The sequence below is a fragment of the Oncorhynchus keta genome, chromosome 29 (assembly GCF_023373465.1).
Source record: "Oncorhynchus keta strain PuntledgeMale-10-30-2019 chromosome 29, Oket_V2, whole genome shotgun sequence".
NCBI lineage: Eukaryota > Metazoa > Chordata > Actinopteri > Salmoniformes > Salmonidae > Oncorhynchus > Oncorhynchus keta.
In genome coordinates, this window is record NC_068449.1 from 42261861 (window position 1) to 42282318 (window position 20458).

General features: G+C 45.4%; 2 protein-coding genes across 3 annotated transcripts in view; one reads left to right on the forward strand and one right to left on the reverse strand.

Moving 5' to 3' along the window:
* Positions 1 to 20458, reverse strand: part of LOC118370746 (catenin alpha-2) — a 724633-nt gene that overhangs the window by 206801 nt on the left and 497374 nt on the right. The gene's annotated exons all lie outside the window — the stretch shown is intronic.
* Positions 18076 to 20458, forward strand: part of LOC118370747 (leucine-rich repeat transmembrane neuronal protein 1-like) — a 4607-nt gene continuing 2224 nt past the window's right edge. The window contains exon 1 of the mRNA XM_035755856.2: positions 18076 to 20458. This exon is cut by the window's right edge and continues 2224 nt beyond it. Coding sequence (XP_035611749.1) covers positions 19509 to 20458 — 950 coding nt within the window. The 5' untranslated portion in view covers positions 18076 to 19508.

Below are 20458 nucleotides of genomic sequence, written 5' to 3' on the forward strand. Positions count from 1 at the left end.
CTTCACTCGACGTCTATTGTATGAATAATCAAACGTGTGACGTGTTAGCCTTCAACCAACTTTTCACAAAGCGCCGCTTCACCAGCAAAGAATATCATCAATAATGTGTCACCTAAAAAGGACTGCACTTTCCTCCATAAAGTACACATAACAGTGGTGCTACAAGGATGTCTACAAAGCTTTTCCAGAAGTTAAATCCCTTGATAACATTGAGTACTACCCAAATACTGTATCTTGCTGATGTACACACACTGTCGGAGGATGATGAGATCATCAGCAGGTCCCATGTTGGCCTGGCCAGCAGCACCAGCTGCTACAGCCTGGAAAACAGCTGGAGAAGGCAGGCCTCCGACCAGCATGGCAGAGCCCTACGAGGAACCTACTGCGAAGTAGTCAGGGTTGCCCCAGGGATGCCTCCTGTGCCCGTTACACTTCATGAGGGTCTGACAGGGTCAGGGCTTCACTCTGGAAGATACAGTACAGTCTTAATTATCCAGGGCCCCCACCCGAAATGGAAGGAGTGAAAGACTGGGCCCTGATAGAGGTGAGGCTCTGCTGAGAAGTATTGTGTACGAGCACAGACCATTGCTAATCCTGCTGTTGAAGCTGGTATGTTATTCGCAAATGTTAGCGCTAATGCTAACTAACACTTTCATATACACCACATTACTGCTTCCAATATTGCTGAATTGACAGCTGGAGCTATGCTATGCTTCACCACTAACACAATCGCTAACTTTCAAAAATGGTATTGCTAATATTTCAGATTGCAGCAGAGAGAGAGAGAGAGAGAGAAAGAGAAAGAAGACAGCATAGCATTGGCAGAGCTAATTCCGAGCTAATTTTGTTGCTCACCATTGATTTGCCTCTAAATGGTAGAGGAGGATGCTTAATTCTGAATATTAAACAGAGCCGAGGTAAACAGCAACAAGGAAAATAACGTGAAAATACGCTCCACTTGTCATTGTTTGGCACCAGAAAAGGAAAGTGTGTGTGTGCCTGCAGAGGGAAGCGGAAAAGAGAAGAAGCATGGGGCTGAGGATTTATTTGGTCTTGTCAGAGGGAATTTACCTTCTGCTGATGGGTGCCAAATCAGACAGGCCCAAGGAAAGCAGCGTGGTTTTTACTCAATGGACTATAACGGGGATTTTTCTATTTACTGTGTCTTTATGAACTAATATGTCAAACTCTTACCTGGCGGCAAAACTGCTTGAACAAATCCCAACGGGTTGCGGTTTTGCCCAGTTTTACCAACTGCGTAGCATTTATTAAGCATGGTTAAGCATGGGACAATGGGATAATACAGTGGTTTTGGACAATGGCAAATCGATATCATGACATTACATCCACCCCTGCAACATGGTATCATTGGTACGCATCCCATTATAATCATTTTATAAAAGATGTTTCATGCTCCTGACGGAGATGAAAATTGGCAAGAGCATTACAGTCGACTCTGACATGGACTCAAGCTCTGACATTGTCTGTGCTCGAAGCCCAGGAATTACCAGTATTCTTCTTCGTTTTGCTGTTACCTCCATATAAGTACATATTAGAACATTAGGATCCTAGCAACATGTCTAAAAACTATCCGCTACGGTAAAGGAACATGTTGATCAAATAGCTCATCAAATATAAATATAAAGTATTGTGTAAACCAGTGCATTTCTAGACACAGTGCTTTCGGAAAGTATACTTTTTCACATTTTGTTACATTACAGCCTTATTCTAAAATGTATTTCATTTTTTGGGGGATTCCTCATAAATCTACACACAATGGCCGAAACAAGTTTTTAGATATGTTGGCTAATTAGTTAAAAAAAAACAGAAATATTACATTTACATAGGTATCCATACCCTTTACTCAATACTTTGTTGAAGCACCTTTGGCAGTGACGACAGTATCGAGTCTTCTTGGGTGAGACGCTACAAGCTTGGGACATCTGTTTTATGGGTTTCTCCCACTCTTCTCTGAAGATCCTCTTAAGCTCTGTCAGGTTGGATGTGGAGCATCGCTGCACAGCTATTTTCAGGTCCCTCCAGAGATGTTCGATCAGGTTCAAGTACAAGCTCTGGCTGGGCCACTCAAGGACATTCAGAGACTTGTCCCGTAGACACTCCTGCTTTGTCATGCCTGTGCGTTTAGGGTCGTTGTCCTGTTGGAAGGTGAACCTTCACCCCAGTCTGAGGTCCTGAGTTCTCTGGACCAGGTTTTCATCCAGGATCTCTCTGTACTTTGCTCTGTTCATCTTTGCCTCAATTCTGACTAGTCTCCCAGTCCCTGCCGCTGAAAAGCATCCCCACAGCATAATGCTGCTACCACTATGCACCACCATAGGGATGGCGCCAGGTTTCCTCTAGACATGATGCTTGGCATTCAGGTCAACATGTTAAATCTTGGTTACATCAGACCAGATAATCTTGTTTCTCATGGTCTGAGAGTCTTTAGGTGCCTTTTAGCAAAATCTTTTCTTTTACTGAAGAGTCACTTCCGTCTGGCCACTGTACCATACAGGCCTGGTTGGTGGAGTGGTTTTGAGATTATTGTCCATCTGGAAAGTTGTCCCATCTCCACAGAGGAACTCTAGAGCTATATCAGAGTGACCATCAGGTTCTTTGTAACCCTACTGACTAAAGTCCTTCTCCCCGATCGTTCTGCTCTAAGAAGTGTCTTGGTGGTGCCAAACTTCTTCCATTTAAGAAGGATGGAGGCCACTGTGTTCTTGGGGACCTTCAATACTGCAGAAATGTGTTGGTACCCTTCCCCAGATCTGTGGCTCGACACAATCCTGTCTCAGAGCTCAACAGACAATTCCTTCGACCTCATGGCTTGGTTTTTGCTGTGACATGCACTGCCAACTGTGGGACCTTTTATAAGCAGTTGTGTGCCTTTCCAAATCATGTCCAATCAATTGAATTTACCACATGTGGACTCCAAACAAGTTATATAATCAATGGAAACATTGATTTTGAGTCTCATAGCAAAGGGTCTGAATACTTATGTAAATAAGGTATTTCTGTTTTCTATTTTAAATACATTTGGTAAAATTTCTAAAAACCTGTTTTCACTTTGTCAATATGGGGTATTGTGAGTAGATTGCTGAGGATTTTAATTTTTTATTTAAACCATTTTAGAATAAGGCTGAAACATAGCATAACATAACTGTATTAATAAATACATTTATGAAATAAAATCATCGAAATTAATAGGATCTCTCTCTCTCTCTCTCTCTCTCTCTCTCTCTCTCTCTCTCTCTCTCTCTCTCTCTCTGACGCTCTAATAAGTATTTACAAATCAACACAAAGCACATAATTGAAAAACATACAAGTGTTGGAAAATCTAAAGGAATCTCTCTATCCACCACTTTCTCTCTCTGTCTTCTCTAACATATCTCAAGTGCCATATGTCACCGTTTGGCTGTTGTCAGTGTCATTTTATCAAGTGCCAATCACATTTTTGATCTATACTCATCCCTCGAATGCCCTCTATGTAAAGCGACTGAAGTTGAAAAACACTGCAATTTGAATCTGTTTCTTCCGCAACAGCAGCTATCATCAAACAGTGCTCTTTTCCCCAGTGTCCCCTTTGCTGTTCCTGTTGATTTTCCATGACATGACGAGACTCTCGAATGAAGTGTGACTCGGACTGAATGATTCATGGTGGGGGGAGAAAAAAAAATAACATAAAAAGAAACGACTTCAAAGACAAAAACAAAATTCCTTGGCACCCAGAGGCAAACTATATCTCACACACCCGAGGCTTTTAACACATTCAAAATGAGATGAATATTAAACGGATGAAAGGGGTCAAGAAAGACAGCCTTCCCTTTTCCCGTGACCTTCACGCCAAGCCGTTGCCCTGACAACGGGCAAGCCCATTCCAAAAAAAAACGAAAAAAAAAAACCCCAGACATACAGGAGTACGAGTGTGACAAAATTATTGCCTCAACTCGGTGAGAAACGACATTGTTGTGGAGGCAAATCGACGCCATGTGTGCTACACCGTCATTGGCTGACACATTAATAAGGGGGAAGTGTTCGTGCTCTCATTGACATTTCCATGGAGCGAACATTTTCAATCTCGACCTTCAGCTGTATCTATAAAAATATAATTCACTCTGCCTTGTATTTGACAAAGAACTAGTCATTTTGAGCTACTGTAGTAGCTAAATGCTCCTTTAAAACCCTGTATATTTTATTCTGTACCTGTTGGGAAGTGAACCACAACACGTCAACCATGATATAATAATATAATAGCAATACTATTTTGCTTAAATGTATGCCAATCATCCAACGCAAAATGCAGTAGCGCATTCATACATTCTCCATAAAGGTGGCTCCAGCGGGAGTCAAACCGACGATCCTGCCATTGCTAACATCATGCTCTTTGAACTGAGTCACTCGGGACCACTGTGCGTGTGTGTGTACCTGTTGGGCAGTGAACCCCAACACATGCACAACTATATCGTCTTGTTCCCAGCCTATTGCTATGTTTCCAGGCCATTACAGCACTAATGACAGCGCTGTAGCCTAACAAGCTATGCTGGACTTTGGGCCTATATACGGCAATACACTCTTCACGCTTCCACCGCCACACAATCACACACACATACACACACTCACACACACATGCACACATACACACAATCACACACACATACACAGGAGTGCAGGGTTGTGTCTATACTACTCTATAGTACTGTAAAGAGAGCAGTAGGTCTGAAGCCAATGTCACAGGGGAGCAGGTCATCAGCTCCATATGTGCTCTTTGCACACACACACACACACACACACACACACACACGCACACACAGACCAATGGCATTATTAACCCCTGAAAGCCAAGACACAATGGCCAGCTCTCCTTGCCAACGGTGAGCCTGGGGACACAAGAGCCACACAGCCAGAGCACAGTACACACGGTACACGTACATGTCGCGTGCGGCCTGCGACGTGAACAACGCAAGACCTGATAGAGGCCTTAGGGTCAAAACACTGTCAACATGTCAAATGAAAGTCAGGGGAGCAAAGGAGCATAGATTACAGTTTGCATCGTCTGTTTGACCGTCTGTGTTCGCATTGAACAATGTAAGACGCATACCGGAAGAGAGATAAACCAGGGCCCTTATTGATATAGTGTTTTTTTATGAACTGTGCTGGGTCTAGGATCAGGTCTCGCTGTCCTTGTAGTCTTACCCGTTATGATTTAGAGGACAAAACTGATCATAGCATGCCTACTCTGAGAAGTTTTATGAATACGGGCCCAGATCATTTGCTGAGAAAGGCAGGTAGCCTAGCGGTTAAGAACATTGAGCCAGTAACTGAAAGATCACTAGTTTGAATCTAGAGCCAACTAGGTGAGACATCTATGTGCCCTTGAGCAAGGCACTTAACCCTAGTTGCTCTGGATAGGAGTGTCTGCTAAAATGTAAATGAGCGGAGCTCTGGCAGGCATGGAATGGTTGGAGTTGGGCAGGTGACTGGGGGGGTACATTTTGGGTGGCAGAGAGTGCAATGCTCTTCCTCCCTCTTTTCTGGGCGAACTGGGCCATCAAAGCTTTCAAAGAGGTACGCAAGGAGGAGCACAGACTGAGGGGAGAGGGTGGTCCAAAAAGAAAGGTGTGCCTGGCTACTCACACAGTGGGGGGTGGGAAGGTGGTGAGAGGGGTAGTCTCACTCATCTGACAGGCAGACCAAAGTTCCCCTTGGTCGACTGGCGCGAGGCACCAAGGACAGCAGCACAGACTGCGTCCCAAATGGCACCCTATTCCCAGCCAAAAGTAGTGCATTATATAGGGAATAAGGTGCCTTTGGATGCAAACACAGTGTTTGATGTGGGGGGTTTTCTGATGCCGGTGCTATTATAGCCGAGCGCGTCGCTGGGATGCAGACACACGCAGACACTCACAACAAGCAGAGGGACACATTCATTCATATACACTGACTCACACACATACACAGACAAAGGGACACATACACACACACACACACTTGCAAACAGGAAGACATTTGCATAAAACAAATAGAACATCCACATTTAGGATGCTAGACCACAAGACACTGAAAAGAGAACAGCCACAGACCCACACAAAATAACACATGGGCTTCCCCTCCACTGGTGTAACTCAGTACCCCCGGAGTTCGGGCCCCCCGGAGATTGCTTTATTATGCAGCGTAGCCTACTATCTATAGCTATATACCATATTTAGTTGCTATTGCTATAGCCTAACAACGTAGACGCCCATAGTAGCTACAGTATACGACGCGTCGCACAGCATTTTTGTGTGCCAATGTTTCCCCCGCGGCCTGTGGGTCCAGGTTGCAGGCCCGACTATTTTCGATACGGAGTATTGCTGAGACATTTTTGTGCCTTATGTGTCCATTGCACTGCACACAATTTAAACTAAGTCTCGAATGATGCGTGCCGATATACACTCGAGATAAAAGGACTGTTGACATTGCAACCACACAACTCAAACACCAGTTCACCGGTATGCACAACATCGCAAACCACTAAAGATGATCGTCTGTTCGTGTCTGCCAATTGATTGGGTGTCCATTCTCCAGACGGCCTGTCCCCAGTGCTTCCTATACACTTCCTCTCTTTCCATAACGCGTTGGAGCCGGCAATTGAGGAGAATGAGATGGCTCAATTAAAGACGTTTCAGAGCTGCTGTGTTTGAAGTACCACACCCTTCTGCACAGTTTCCCTGATGTTGCTACAGCAATCATGCTAATATTTTTTTACCATCTATATAACTGTCGCTTCTGGAGAAATTGTTTTCTAAACTAAAACTCATAAAGAACTACCTAAGGAAGCATTAGGCTCTCGGTCTGACATGAGCTTTTGAACACCTGAGTTAACTCCACTCATTACGCTGGTGCCGTTGTAGCCTTGACTACGGCATTTGTTTTCGGCGATATCCCCTTACTCACTGAACCCAAGTAACAAACACTTTAGCTTCCTCGTAGATATGGAAATGTAAAAGGTTGATGAATGACTCTTTGGAGGGTTACTGTCAAATCGATATATTACATTTAATGACAGGTGCACGGGGCCCCCAGAACTTGTGGTATCTCACATGGGCTTTTTAAACACAAGTTACCCTCAATAATGACTTAATCATGGCCTTTCACTGTTGCTAATTAGGCTACTGACAAAACAAATCTTGTCATCTTAGTCATTTCCTGCATCATGAATGCATCAATGCGTCATGGATTGAATAAACTGTATTGATCTGCAGAGGGGAAACAGTATTGGTCTTTGTTATCATGGATGGTGAACCGGGAGGTGTTGACCTGCGGCGACAGGCTTGTTCCTGTCGTGACATGCTCTGGTTGCCGCAGAGGCTCCCGCGTTCCCGGTGTTTTTGTTATCCAATAAGAAAATGTTATTAAAATCTTACAAATCCTCATATTTCACAATAAGCAACCAAAGGAGGGCCTACAACAAGCGGTAAAAACCCCTCACCCATCCAGCCCAGAGCTGACCAACTGTAGCCTATAACTGGGAGCTGTGAATGGAATTGCCATCTGCTGGAGGTTATCCTCCATTGCAGCCCCCCCCCCTCTCCCCGCATACTGCAGCCTCTTTCTGGGTAGCTCTGTGCCACTGACCCCCTTCCCCACCCGTCCTTCTCCTGCCTGTCCACATTATCTCAGCAGAGGGCCAATTAGCCATCATCATCTGGCCTGTTTTGTCGAGGCGCGTCAGGAAGCCGAACTCCCTCTGATCCAATAGTGGATTTAAATAATGGATCTGTAATCAGGAGACTGTTAATTACGAGTCTCTGGCGAACCTTCTGTCAACTCAATCTGATGACGAGACAGGCCGAGGCAGACCCCTCTATCAACGAAATGTGATGCTGACAAGGCAGAGGCAGAATGAGAGACAAACAGGGAGGACAGTGTGGGTGGACTAAGTGACTAAGTGAAGGGAGGATGGGAAGAGGGGGATATGCATGGGAATCATGCCTGTGTGTGTCGCTTTAATGATGTGTCGTGTTAATCATTGAGCGTGAGTGTGTGTGTGTGTGTGTGTGTGTGTGTGTGTGTGTGTGTGTGTGTGTGTGTGTGTGTGTGTGTGTGTGTGTGTGTGTGTGTGTGTGTGTGTGTGTGTGTGTGTGTGTGTGCGTGAGTGCGTGAGTGCATGCGTGCGTGTGAACGTGTGTGAAGCCCATCTACATACAATTTCTACAACTTCGATAGTTTGTCTAGTCCACACTTTTCCAGATAAGGGATTTCAAATGTTTCTCAAATACATTGTCCCACTGACAATTGCCACCTTCCATCACACTGGAAAGAACATAATTGGGGGAGTATAATTGGGGGAGTATAATTGGGGGAGTATAATTGAGGGAGTATAATTGGGGGAGTATAATTGAGGGAGTATAATTGAGGGAGTATAATTGGGGGAGTATAATTGGGGGAGTATAATTGAGGGAGTATAATTGGGGGAGTATAATTGAGGGAGTATAATTGAGGGAGTATAATTGGGGGAGTATAATTGAGGGAGTATAATTGAGGGAGTATAATTGAGGGAGTATAATTGGGGGAGTATAATTGAGGGAGTATAATTGGGGGAGTATAATTGAGGGAGTATAATTGAGGGAGTATAATTGGGGGAGTATAATTGAGGGAGTATAATTGAGGGAGTATAATTGAGGGAGTATAATTGGGGGAGTATAATTGAGGGAGTATAATTGAGGGAGTATAATTGAGGGAGTATAATTGAGGGAGTATAATTGGGGGAGTATAATTGAGGGAGTATAATTGAGGGAGTATAATTGGGGGAGTATAATTGAGGGAGTATAATTGAGGGAGTATAATTGAGGGAGTATAATTGGGGGAGTATAATTGAGGGAGTATAATTGGGGGAGTATAATTGAGGGAGTATAATTGAGGGAGTATAATTGAGGGAGTATAATTGGGGGAGTATAATTGAGGGAGTATAATTGAGGGAGTATAATTGAGGGAGTATAATTGGGGGAGTATAATTGGGGGAGTATAATTGGGAGATGTGTATTCGACAGACATGCTTCGTTGGGTTGACTAGAGCGTTGAGGACAAAACTCTTCCACCGCCATGTAAGAGCTACTGCCACGAGGACAAGTTCACTGTCAATACTGTTTTTACTAATGAAAAGTCACAGCAAGCAGATCTGATGGCACAAATGGCATCGTATCCCTCAATGCCACATTTGGGAACCAAAAATTAAGAGTACAGATTCATGTTTTTGGAAATATATGTATTGGTTCTCTTAATTTTGAGAAGAGAGATGAAAATGTAATGAGTTTAATGTTGCCATTAGAAGTTTCCATTAGGGTGGGGTGGGGTCGCCCGAATTGCTGGCAATTTCTGGTCCCAGCTGAAAAATACCTCTGCTCTAAGCTAATAAATGGCAACACTTGCACTGAACAGTTAGAGGCTCGCATAACAATGCTGACATGAATAAATCCTATCAAAGAAAAGGGATGACCCTAGGTCTCAAATGACACCCGATTCCTTTTATAGTGTGCTACACACAGTGGAGTAAAAGTAGAGAGGATAGGGTAGTTTCATAGATTTCCACTGATAGCAGACCTCTTCAGACAGTGACACTAACAGAAGAACAGGTGGAGTCAAGTGATCCCTTACTGAGTACGAATGTACTGAGTATTATAAGACACAAGCATACACACACACACACACACACACCAAATTGCACCTCCCTTTACGCGTGGACCGAGATACAGAAGAAGGCAGCCTTGGCTGTAGAACCTTTTGGGTCGGTGGGACTCGAGAGCCAGCCTGAGCCAGCTGTGGCCTCGGACAAGAAATGACTCACTGGAAATGGTTTACTGCCAAGGGCAAGAATCAATAAGAAGTCACACTTCTACCCATTGGGTAGTGAGGAAATAGTGAGGAAAAAGAGGCGGGACAAAAAGAACAGGATGCATCTAATGCTGCTATTTGTTGACCCTACTCAGACCCCAGTCAAGAGGCTGTCAACCACGAGGAAAGAGCTACGAGCAGCTAGCTATCCATGCGGGGGGGTTGTGGCTCTGGAACCATTCAAAATCTGACATTGGCCAGGAACATGGCAACATGCTTTTACAGCAGAAACAAATCTGAGACAGCCAACCAATTTACTTTTCAAACAAGATACACCAGACAAGACAAAGTCGATAGGGGGTGTTGTGTTCATCAGGGGACTCGAAGAAAGGCAAAGGACAAAGGCATTCAGACGTAGCTGTAAACAAAGCTTAAACGCTGATCTCTCCTCTAGCTCAAGTGTAATTAGCTTGCGGAGAGAATGATTAACCCGAAACCACCACCATTGCATAACGCCTGTAATTCTTGGAGAGGTACTTAATAATTCAGCATTGCTATGGCTCGGCAGAGCCAAGGTGACTAAGGATAAATGAGGCAATGGATAATAACATTCTTCTACTATCAAAAACAGCCTTACCAAAGTAGTGTACGGTGCATAACCAAAGGGCAACGTGTTTAAAAGGCCACCCTACTCTCTTCACTACTTTTGGGCCAAGCACCCTATTCCCAACATAGGTCACTGCTTGTAACCAGACCACCCATTCTCTAGATAGTGCAGTAGGGTGTCATTTGAGACGAAGCCTTGGTGGTAGTGTAGTGAGAAGAGTAGCCAACGTATTGCCAAATGGGAATACGTTGGCTATGAGTACATCTAGTAGCCATGTCCAGGTGTGACGTATGATGAGGATTTATGAGATTAGAGCCGATAGCCATTAATCCAGAGTTATTGATGGGTGTTGAACCAGGTATGATAGGCTACTGTCTATAGTGAGTGTCTGGTGTCTAGTCCATTTGACCACAGAGGATCTGTCGAGCTCTAGCCGCTACAATGCCAGGCAGTGGTGGCCATTTTGATTTTTGATTCTCATCTTCACTCTTGGTAAGGAATGAACTCCCATCTATCGAGCTACAGTTGAAGTGGGAAGTTTACATCCACTTAGGTCGGGGTCATTAAAACTCGTCTTTCAACCACTCCACACATTTCTTGTTAATTAACAAACTACAGTTCCGGGCAAGTTGGTTAGGACATCTACTTTGTGCGTGACACAAGTCATCTACCCAACAATTGTTTACAGACCGATTATTTCACTTATAATTGACTGTATCACAAATCCAGTGGGTCAGACGCTTACATACACTAAGTTCACTGTGCCTTTAAACAGCTTGGAAAATTCCAGAAAATGATGTCATGGCTTTAGAAGCTTCTGTTAGGCTAATTGACATCACTTGAGTCAATTGGAGGTGTACCTGTGGCTGCATTTCAAGGCCTACTTTCAAACTCAGTGCCTTCTTTGCTTGACATCATGGGAAAATTAAAATAAATTAGCCAAGACCTCAGAAAATAAATTGTAGACCTTCACAAGTCTGGTTCATCATTGGGAGCAATTTCCAAATGCCTGAAGGTACCATGTTCATCTGTACAAACAATAGTATGCAAGTATAAACACCATGGGACCACGCAGCCGTCATACCGCTCAGGAAGGAGATGCGTTCTGTCTCCTAGAGATGAAAGTACTTTGGTGTGTGAAAAGTGAAAATCAATCCCAGAACAACAGCAAAGGACCTTGTGAAGATGCTGGAGGAAACAGGTACAAAATTATCTACATCCACAGTAAAACGAGTCCTATATCGACATAACCTGAAAGGCCACTCAGCAAGGGAGAAGCCACTGCTCCAAAACTGCCATAAAAAAGCCAGACTACGGTTTGCAACTGCACATGGGGCAAAGATCATACTTCTTGGAGAAATGTCCTCTGGTCTGATGAAACAAAAAAAGTTAAAGCTTGGAAGTTAAAGTTAAAGCTTGGTCACAAATGGGTCTTTCAAATGGACAATGACCCCAAGCATACTTCTAAAGTTGTGGCAAAATGGCTTAAGAACAACAAAGTCAAGGTATTGGAGTTGCCATCACAAAGCCCTGACCTCAATCCCATAGAACATTTGTGGGCAGAACTGAAAGAACGTGTGTGAGCAAGGAGGCCTACAAACCTGCTCTATCAGGAGGAATGGGCCAAAATTCACCCAACTTATTGTGGGAAGCTTGTGGAAGGCTACCCGTAACATTTGACCCAAGTTAAACAATTTAAAGGCAATGCTACCAAATACTAATTGAGTGTATGTAAACTTCTGACCCACTGGGAATGTGATGAAAGAAATACAAGCTGAAATAAATAATTCTCTCACCTATTATTCTGACATTTCACATTCTTAACATTAAGTTGTGATCCTAACTGACCTAAGACAGAGAATTTTTACTAGGATTAAATGTCAGGAATTGTGAAAAACTGAGTTTAAATGTATTTGGCCAAGGTGCATGTAAACTGTGGGTGTCAAGAATGAAACATTAAAGCTGCAAGGTTTTATGGCTGGTAGGCTGGTGAGTGCAATAGCGTCAGAGCTCAGTATTTGTGCAATAAATTACGCAAGTGAGATGTTTGCTGACCAGCCAGCATCCTTAGTAAATCCCTTGTGTTCGCATACTGTAGTTCAAATTGCCAATACAGCAGAAAGCATGAAGGGAATATAATAGGATGTTGATTAAGCATAACCAACTTAAACAACACAAACACAATCTACGTTTAATTAACAATAAGTGCTAAGTTATTAAATAGCTAATTCCACTTCCTCAGTAACTGCCTTGCTTGGTTTTCATTGATTTAGCCTAGCGATGGGCACAAGTTATACCTACTAACAGAAAACAGAAGGACAATGAAGATGGATTTCATGTATGGAGAAGAGAGCCTCTTTCAGAATGCATAGCTGCTGTAGTTGAGCGCAACAGTGCAAACAACACACCTGACACGTTACCAGCGGTTCAGAGGGTCAGAGCCTGGTCAGAGCACATCAGGGTTATGGGATGAATTCCAGCATGGGCAACATAAACTGAATATATCTGTCAATGTTGACAGTTCAGCGATTAGCTTGTACTAAAAAACATCTGCTCGAGGACATTTTGTGCTTGTGCTCACATATTCACATGCCTTCAAAAGACATTATCTTTAAACGGGGCGAAGGGGCTCTTGTCACGGACATGTCTACGTCCCCCAGATGCACAGTGTAGCCAAATGTTGACCTTCCCTGGCCGCCCATGGGTAGGCATTCACAGGAGGATGAGTAGGCCTCTCTGCACCATGACGATCCGCTCTGGGCTGCTCTGGGCTACACTGATAGCGTGACAGCACTTTTCAGAATGGAAGGAAAGAAAGGAGAGAGGAGTGAATCACGGCATGCAAAGTCTCTCTCTCTCCCGCTCTCCAAAGTTGAGTCGCCCACACATTAGTTCCACGAAGATGGCGATTTCACTCGAGATGTTTTAATATGTTCTGCTTTTTAATCTCTGGGCTCACAGACGGCGTTCTGTCATTTCAGTCTCGTTTTCCCGGGGATGCGGAAGTCTCCTCAGCGAAAGAAGCATGCCATGTTCTCTCCACACAATTGTTTCCCCCCAGTCGAAATGTCCCCCTTTTCCGAAATAACACGAAAAATCATCTTGGTTTCTTTGAATGTTCATGAATCAAAATAGAAGGGGAGGGAAAGGTAATGCCCTAGTTTCCCAAATGCTGCTATCCTCCCTCTAGTCTACTCCAACCTACCAGAAGCAGCAATGACGTGGTTTTGAAGGAACAAATTAAGGTTATTGTTCAGACGAGTCGAGATTCCTACCTGCACCTACCGCCCATCGTTAATAGGAGTGCGTTTGTGCGTGGGTATGTGTGCATGCATGCTCGCGCGCGCACGTGTCTGCCCTCTCCACAGCCACAATCTCTTAAATAGTTTAAAACGGATGACCCCGGTACACCTATCTCCTGTCTGCTGTGTTAAGTCATTATGGTGCTGCCAACTCATTAGTTGGTGTAGCAATCCATCCATTACGGGGCTGACGAGAGGCAGGCTGAGGTAGAGGGGCAGGAACGAGATATGTCTGACTGGGAGACGTCGTCCACGTCCCACAGTTTTATTTCTCCCCTCACGGTGCATTTTTATGTCTCTTCCCACTGTGGAAGCTTTGCAGGGGCAGCCTTCTGAAGGCGTGAAAACAGCAAAACACTAAACCACAAGAAGGTGAAAGGGACATGTTTCGTTGGAGCATCACTAACGAGTACTCAAGATAAGTCTGTGGCATTCAGAGCTCAAAGCAGCCCTGCTCCTTCAGAATGGTTGAACGTTAGTTGCAATAGCTGCAGTGTTAATATGTCCGTCATGAATTTCAGTTAGATTGGCTACTTAATTATGAATGAGAAATGAGTGACCGTGGAGGTAAAGCACAGGTGAGAGTAGGATCTCTGTCGCCGTCTAACCATCCTTTAACTGTCGCTAGTAAACCCCAGGTCTTTGGAGCTGTTGATGGCTTTCCTTAGACACATATTCATTAAGGGTTTCAGAGTAGGAGTGCAGATCTAGGATCAGGTCCCCCCTGTCCATATAATCATCTTCATTATGATACAAAAGGCAAAAATGATCCTCGATCACCACTCTATTAAACACTTTATGAATACGGGCCCTGGAATAGTAGACAGACCGACACGCCAATTACCAGATGAGCCAGGGCCGACGTGGCACTTTTGACTTCCTGACTAAATCCACAGCAGAACACCTTAGCAAGGAGTCATGATGTGAAAGTTATGTCTGCTGTCAGAAAGGAGGGATGGGGGAGAGGGAGGGAGAGCGGCATGGCATGTTTGCGTCATGTAAAGGACCGAATCATCAGATTCGTCACAGCTCATTGTCATTTGAAATGAACAGGAGTGAGATGACAAGCGTTGGGAGAGACGGGCGGGGTCCGTGAACCAGGGAACCCTGGGAGCTGGGAGCGTGGGGACCTCTCTGAGAGGAATATATTATGTAACACTGTCCGTCTCTAAGTGGCAACAGATCAAATCTGTATTCGCACTGGACAGCCGGGTCCTCAAACAACCGTGAAAAAGAGACCAGGCAGGCAGCATTACGTGTTACCAAATGCCGATGTACTTGATCTAGTTTGGTTTGACTCTTTTCCGTTCAATGGACAAGGAAATAAAAGCTAGGATATATGAATGCAAGGAGCTTAATCATAGTGCGTGAATCGTAGAGTCGGCAAACCCCCATGACATTTGGGAACCATACTACGGTCATTGCACTTCTGTTCATTAAAAGAAAAAAGGAAGAAAAAAAATGTTTCGACCAACTGCCATTTTAAGCATACATTTCTGGTCGGTTTGGTCCCTAAAAACAAAAGCATCCATAGCAGGGCAACCTTTCAGTTACTGACCCAATGCTCTCTGCACCTGTAACGTGTACGCTGGGAGTCGGGAAGCAAGTGAAGGGACTGCAAATGTAAAAATAAATAGAACATAGTACAAAACAAGAAACATGAAAAGCGTACAGGCATGAAAAAGCAAGAGAGTCAATAACGCCTGGGGAAAGAACCAAAGGGAGTGACAGATATAGGGGAGGCAATCAGGAAGGTGATGGAGTCCAGGTGAGTGTCATGAGGTGCAGGTGCACATAACGATGGTGGCAGGTGTGCGTAATGATGAGACAACTAGCGATAACTAGGGCCAGAGAGGAGGAGCGGAAGTAGATGTGACAGCATCTTTGGCAGATATTACAGCCTTGAGTCTACTTGAGTATGACACTACAAGCTTGGCACACCTGTATTTGGGGAGTTTCTCCCTTTCCTTTCTGCAGATCTTCTCAAGCTCTGTCATGTTGGATGTGGAGCGATGCTGCACAGCTACTTTCAGGTCTCTCCAGAGAAGTTTGATCGGGTTCCAGTCTGGACTCTGGCTGGGCCACTCAAGGACATCCAGAGACTTGTCCCGAAGCCACTCCTGCGTTTTCTTGGCTGTGTGCTTAGGGTCGTTGTCCTGTTAAGGTTATTGTTCAGATGAGTCAGGACCCCAGTCTGAGGTTTTCATCAAGGATCTCTCTGTACTTTGCTCTGTTCATCTTTGCCTCGATCCTGACTAGTCTCCCAGTCCCTGCCACTGACAAAGATCCCCACAGCATGATGCTGCCACAACGATGCTCATCACAGGGATGGTGCAAGGTTTCCTCCAGAGGTGAGGCTTGGCATTCAGACCAAAGAGTTCAATCTTGCTACCATCAGACCAGATAATCTTGTTTCTCATGGACTGATAGTCTTTTGGTGCCTTTTGGAAAACTCAAAGCGGGCTGTCATCTGGCCACTCTACCATAAAGGCCTGGTTGATGGAGTGCTGCAGAGATGGTTGTCCTATGTCCACAGAGGAACTCTAGAGCTCTGTCAGAGTGACCATCGGGTTTTTGGTTAGCTCCCTGACCAAGGCCCTTCTCCCCCGATTGCTCAGTTTGTCCAGCTATAGGAAGAGTCCTGGTGGTTCCAAACATATTCCATTTAAGAAGGATGGAAGCCACTGTTGTCTTGTGGTCCTTCAATGCTGCAGAAATGTTTTGGTGCCCTTCACCAGATCTTTGCCTCAACACAATTCTGTCTCAGACAATTCCTTCGACCTCATGGCTTGGTTTTTGCTCTGACATGCACTGTCAACTGTGGGACCTTATATAGACAAGTGTGTGCCTTTCCAAATCATGTCAAATTAATTGAATTTACTCCACGTGGACTCCAATCAAGTTGTAGAAACATCTCAAAGATGATCAATGGAAACAGGATGCACATGTGCTCAATTTTGAGTCTCATAGCAAAGGGTGAATACTTAAGGTATTTCTGTTTTTAACTTCTAATACATTTAAATTCTACAAACCTGTTTTCCCTTCGTCATTATGGGGTATTGTGTATAGATTTCTGAGGATTTTGTTTATTTAATCCATTTTAGAATAAGGCTGTAAGGTAACAAAATGTGAACAAAAATCAAGGAGTCTGAATACTTTCCAAAGGCTCTGTACACCATATTCAGATGAGGCCCAATAAAGTGAGCTGAGTCATTTACCATTAAATGTGTCAAAAAGTGTGTATAATCACGGCATACAATAACATTGGTTCGATCACAAATCATGAATATTATTATTATTATTATTATTATGACATCTGTATTGTTATGTAATTATGCAGCATCAGCCCCATCGGTTCAGCCAAGAGTTTGGAACATTTCCCAGCTGGAGGGATAGAACGCACATAGAACACCCTTTCAATCATTAGTGGAATATTAGCCTGCAATAATGAGGGAGACTGGATTCTACAAGAAGAGAAGAATCAGATATTGTAGATGGCTTGTTTCAATTCATTACAGGGAGGGAGGGTGAGTGAGGAGAGAGAGAGAGAGAGAGAGAGAGAGAGAGAGAGAGAGAGAGAGAGAGAGAGAGAGAGAGAGAGAGAGAGAGAGAGAGAGAGAGAGAGAGAGAGAGAGAGAGAGAGAGAGAGAGAGAGAGAGAGAGAGAGAGAGAGAGAGAGAAGAGAGAGAGAGAGACAGAGAGAGAGACAGAGAGAGAGAGAGAAAGAGAGACAGACAGAGAGAGAGAGAAAGAGAGAGAGAGAGACAGAGAGAGAGACAGAGAGAGAGAGAGAAAGAGACAGACAGAGAGAGAGAGAGAGAGAGAGAGAGAGAGAGAGAGAGAGAGAGAGAGAGAGAGAGAGAGAGAGAGAGAGAGAGAGAGAGAGAGAGAGAGAGAGAGAGAGAGAGACAGAGAGAGAGACAGAGAGAGAGAGAGAAAGAGAGACAGACAGAGAGAGAGAGAAAGAGAGAGAGAGAGAGAGAGAGAAAGAGACAGACAGAGAGAGAGAAAGAGAGACAGACAGACAGAGAGAGAGAGAGAGAGAGAGAGAGAGAGAGAGAGAGAGAGAGAGAGAGAGAGAGAGAGAGAAGAGAGAGAAAGAGAGAGAGAGAGACAGAGAGAGAGACAGAGAGAGAGAGAGAAAGAGAGACAGACAGAGAGAGAGAGAAAGAGAGAGAGAGAGACAGAGAGAGAGACAGAGAGAGAGAGAGAAAGAGAGACAGACAGAGAGAGAGAGAGAGAGAGAGAGAGAGAGAGAGAGAGAGAGAGAGAGAGAGGTTCTGTGCTTCAATAAAGCCCCAGTTTTTAAGCCCGGCCCCTTTTGAATATGGAAACATTTCAAACACTGAACAAAATTGAGCGAGAGAGTAAGAGAGAGATAGAGGAAGGCAGAGGGGAGAGAGAGAGAGAGAGAGAGTGAGTGAACGAACAAGCCCGAGAGAGAGAGAGTGTGGGGCCAGTCTGAATTGTGAGAGGCTTACGACACTCAGTGAACAGACGGTGCCTCTGCATGCTCTGCCAGTACACTAGTCTGCTGCAAGCGAGGGATCGAAGTGAAGAGTGCCCTGCCTCTCCTCTCCATCCCTGTCACACACCGCCTCTGCCTCCCTACTAGCAGCCTCCTCAGCCTCTCAGCTGTCCAGCCTCAACCAACAAAATCTCTCCAACCGACCAGGGGAAAACACCACTAACAACACAAGTGGATATGAACAGAACCCAAAAGACAGGAGGACGCAGGAGTCAAGGGGCTTCTCACAGGAGATAAGTGGGGATCTGAAAGAAGGATACTAAAAAGAAAGGACGGAAATCAAAGGGGGGAACAGAGAGAGAGATAAGAGAAGGAGAGAGACCCTGGCATTACCCATCGTTATCCTTCCAATACATTCTTTCTGAAGCGCGCCGGTCGCTCACTGAAATAATAATGACAGAGCTGACTGGATTTAAGCCGTGCAGGTCAGTGATCACTTCAAGTGACGGACGGTAATTTGTGTTGACAGATCGGCCACCAGTCTTTATCGAGAGGGGTTAAGAAGAAGAAAAAGAGTTTTGAGTCATTTTTTCCTCTCCTTTCTTGGTTGGCTTGGTTTTTCTCCGGGATCATCGCAGTAGCAGTGACTGCAGAGGAGCAGGAGGGCGAGAGAGCGAGAGAGAGCGAGGAGGCACGGCACTCATGCATGCAGCCGAGCAGGGAACTTGCACTTCCTAACAAGCATCCACTTGGATTCCTTGGGTCTTTTCTGGCTTCTTTCACTCGAGGAGAACTAAGACATTGTAAGCCTGCCAGGATCTGGTGTCCTGGCTGAAAAGGACGAGGGGGGGGTGGCAAATTTGTACCACACTGGGGTCCTTTTTTAGATTCGTACATAATTAGTGCGGGCACAAAGGGAGTCGCTGAATAGGGGTTGTCCGTCTCTGGATAGGGGTGAGTAGGATTCCTTTCATATGCGATCGCTCGACGAAGAAAGCATTTTTTTACCCCCCTCTGCTCGCCTCTTGCCCTCTGATATCTAACATGAGCAAAGTGACTTGCCCTTTATCCCTCGACCCTGTTCTTTTCTTTTTTCCCCCCACACTGGATTCCTCCTCCTTTCTATAAGTAAATACCTTGGGGAAAAAGACACACGCACAACACAATTCACTACAAGAAAGGGAATACAAAAAAAGTACGAGAGCTGGTTTCCTGCCGGGGAGAGTTTACAAATTACGATGTGAACCATGACAGAATAATACCGGAACGATTCCAATGGACATTTTCTCTGAGGATCTATCAAAGGATTTTCAGGCTGATGGATTTCCTTCTAATTGGTTTGTACCTAAAGTGGCCCCTGAGGAAGCCCCCTGGGTTGATACTGTTGCTGTGGTGCTCGCTGGGCATCATGCTCAAAATGGTCCCCTCGGTGGAGGGCGTCTGCCCACGGTTATGCCGCTGCGACAGCAAGCTGCTCTACTGCGAGGGGCTCAATCTCACCGACGTTCCACGCAACCTGAGCAGCGCCCTGGGCCTGTCCATGCGCGAGAACAACCTCACAGAGTTGCGCGAGGGCCACTTCGCTGGCCTGTCGCAGCTCACCTGGCTCTACTTGGATCATAACAACATCGACGTGGTGGAGGAGGGCACCTTTGACAGGCTGCGCCGAGTCAAGGAACTCGACCTGAGCACCAACCATATCGAGAGCCTGCCCAATGGCACTTTCAGGCCCCTCCCCAACCTACGCATCCTGGACCTATCATACAACAGGCTGCAGGCGCTGGAACCCGACCTGTTCCACGGCCTGAGGAAGCTAACCAATTTGCATTTGCGCTACAACGCCCTCAAGTTTGTCCCAGTGAGGATCTTCCAGGACTGCCGGAGCATGCAGTTCCTGGACCTGGGCTACAACCAGCTTCAGAGCCTGGCGCGGAACTCCTTCGCCGGGCTCTTCAAGCTCACCGAGCTGCACCTGGAGCACAATGAGCTGGTCAAAGTCAACCTGGCCCACTTCCCCCGCCTCATCTCACTGCGCACGCTCTACATGCGCAACAACCGAGCTACCGTTGTGGTCAGCACCCTGGACTGGACCTGGCCCTTCCTGGAGAAGATCGACCTATCGGCCAATGAGATCGCATACATCGAGCCGCACGTCTTCGAGAGCGTGCCCAACCTCAAGGCCCTCATGCTGGACGCCAACCGGCTGACGGCCGTGGAGCAGCGCATCCTGGATTCGTGGTCGTCCCTGGGCAGCATCACTTTGGCAGG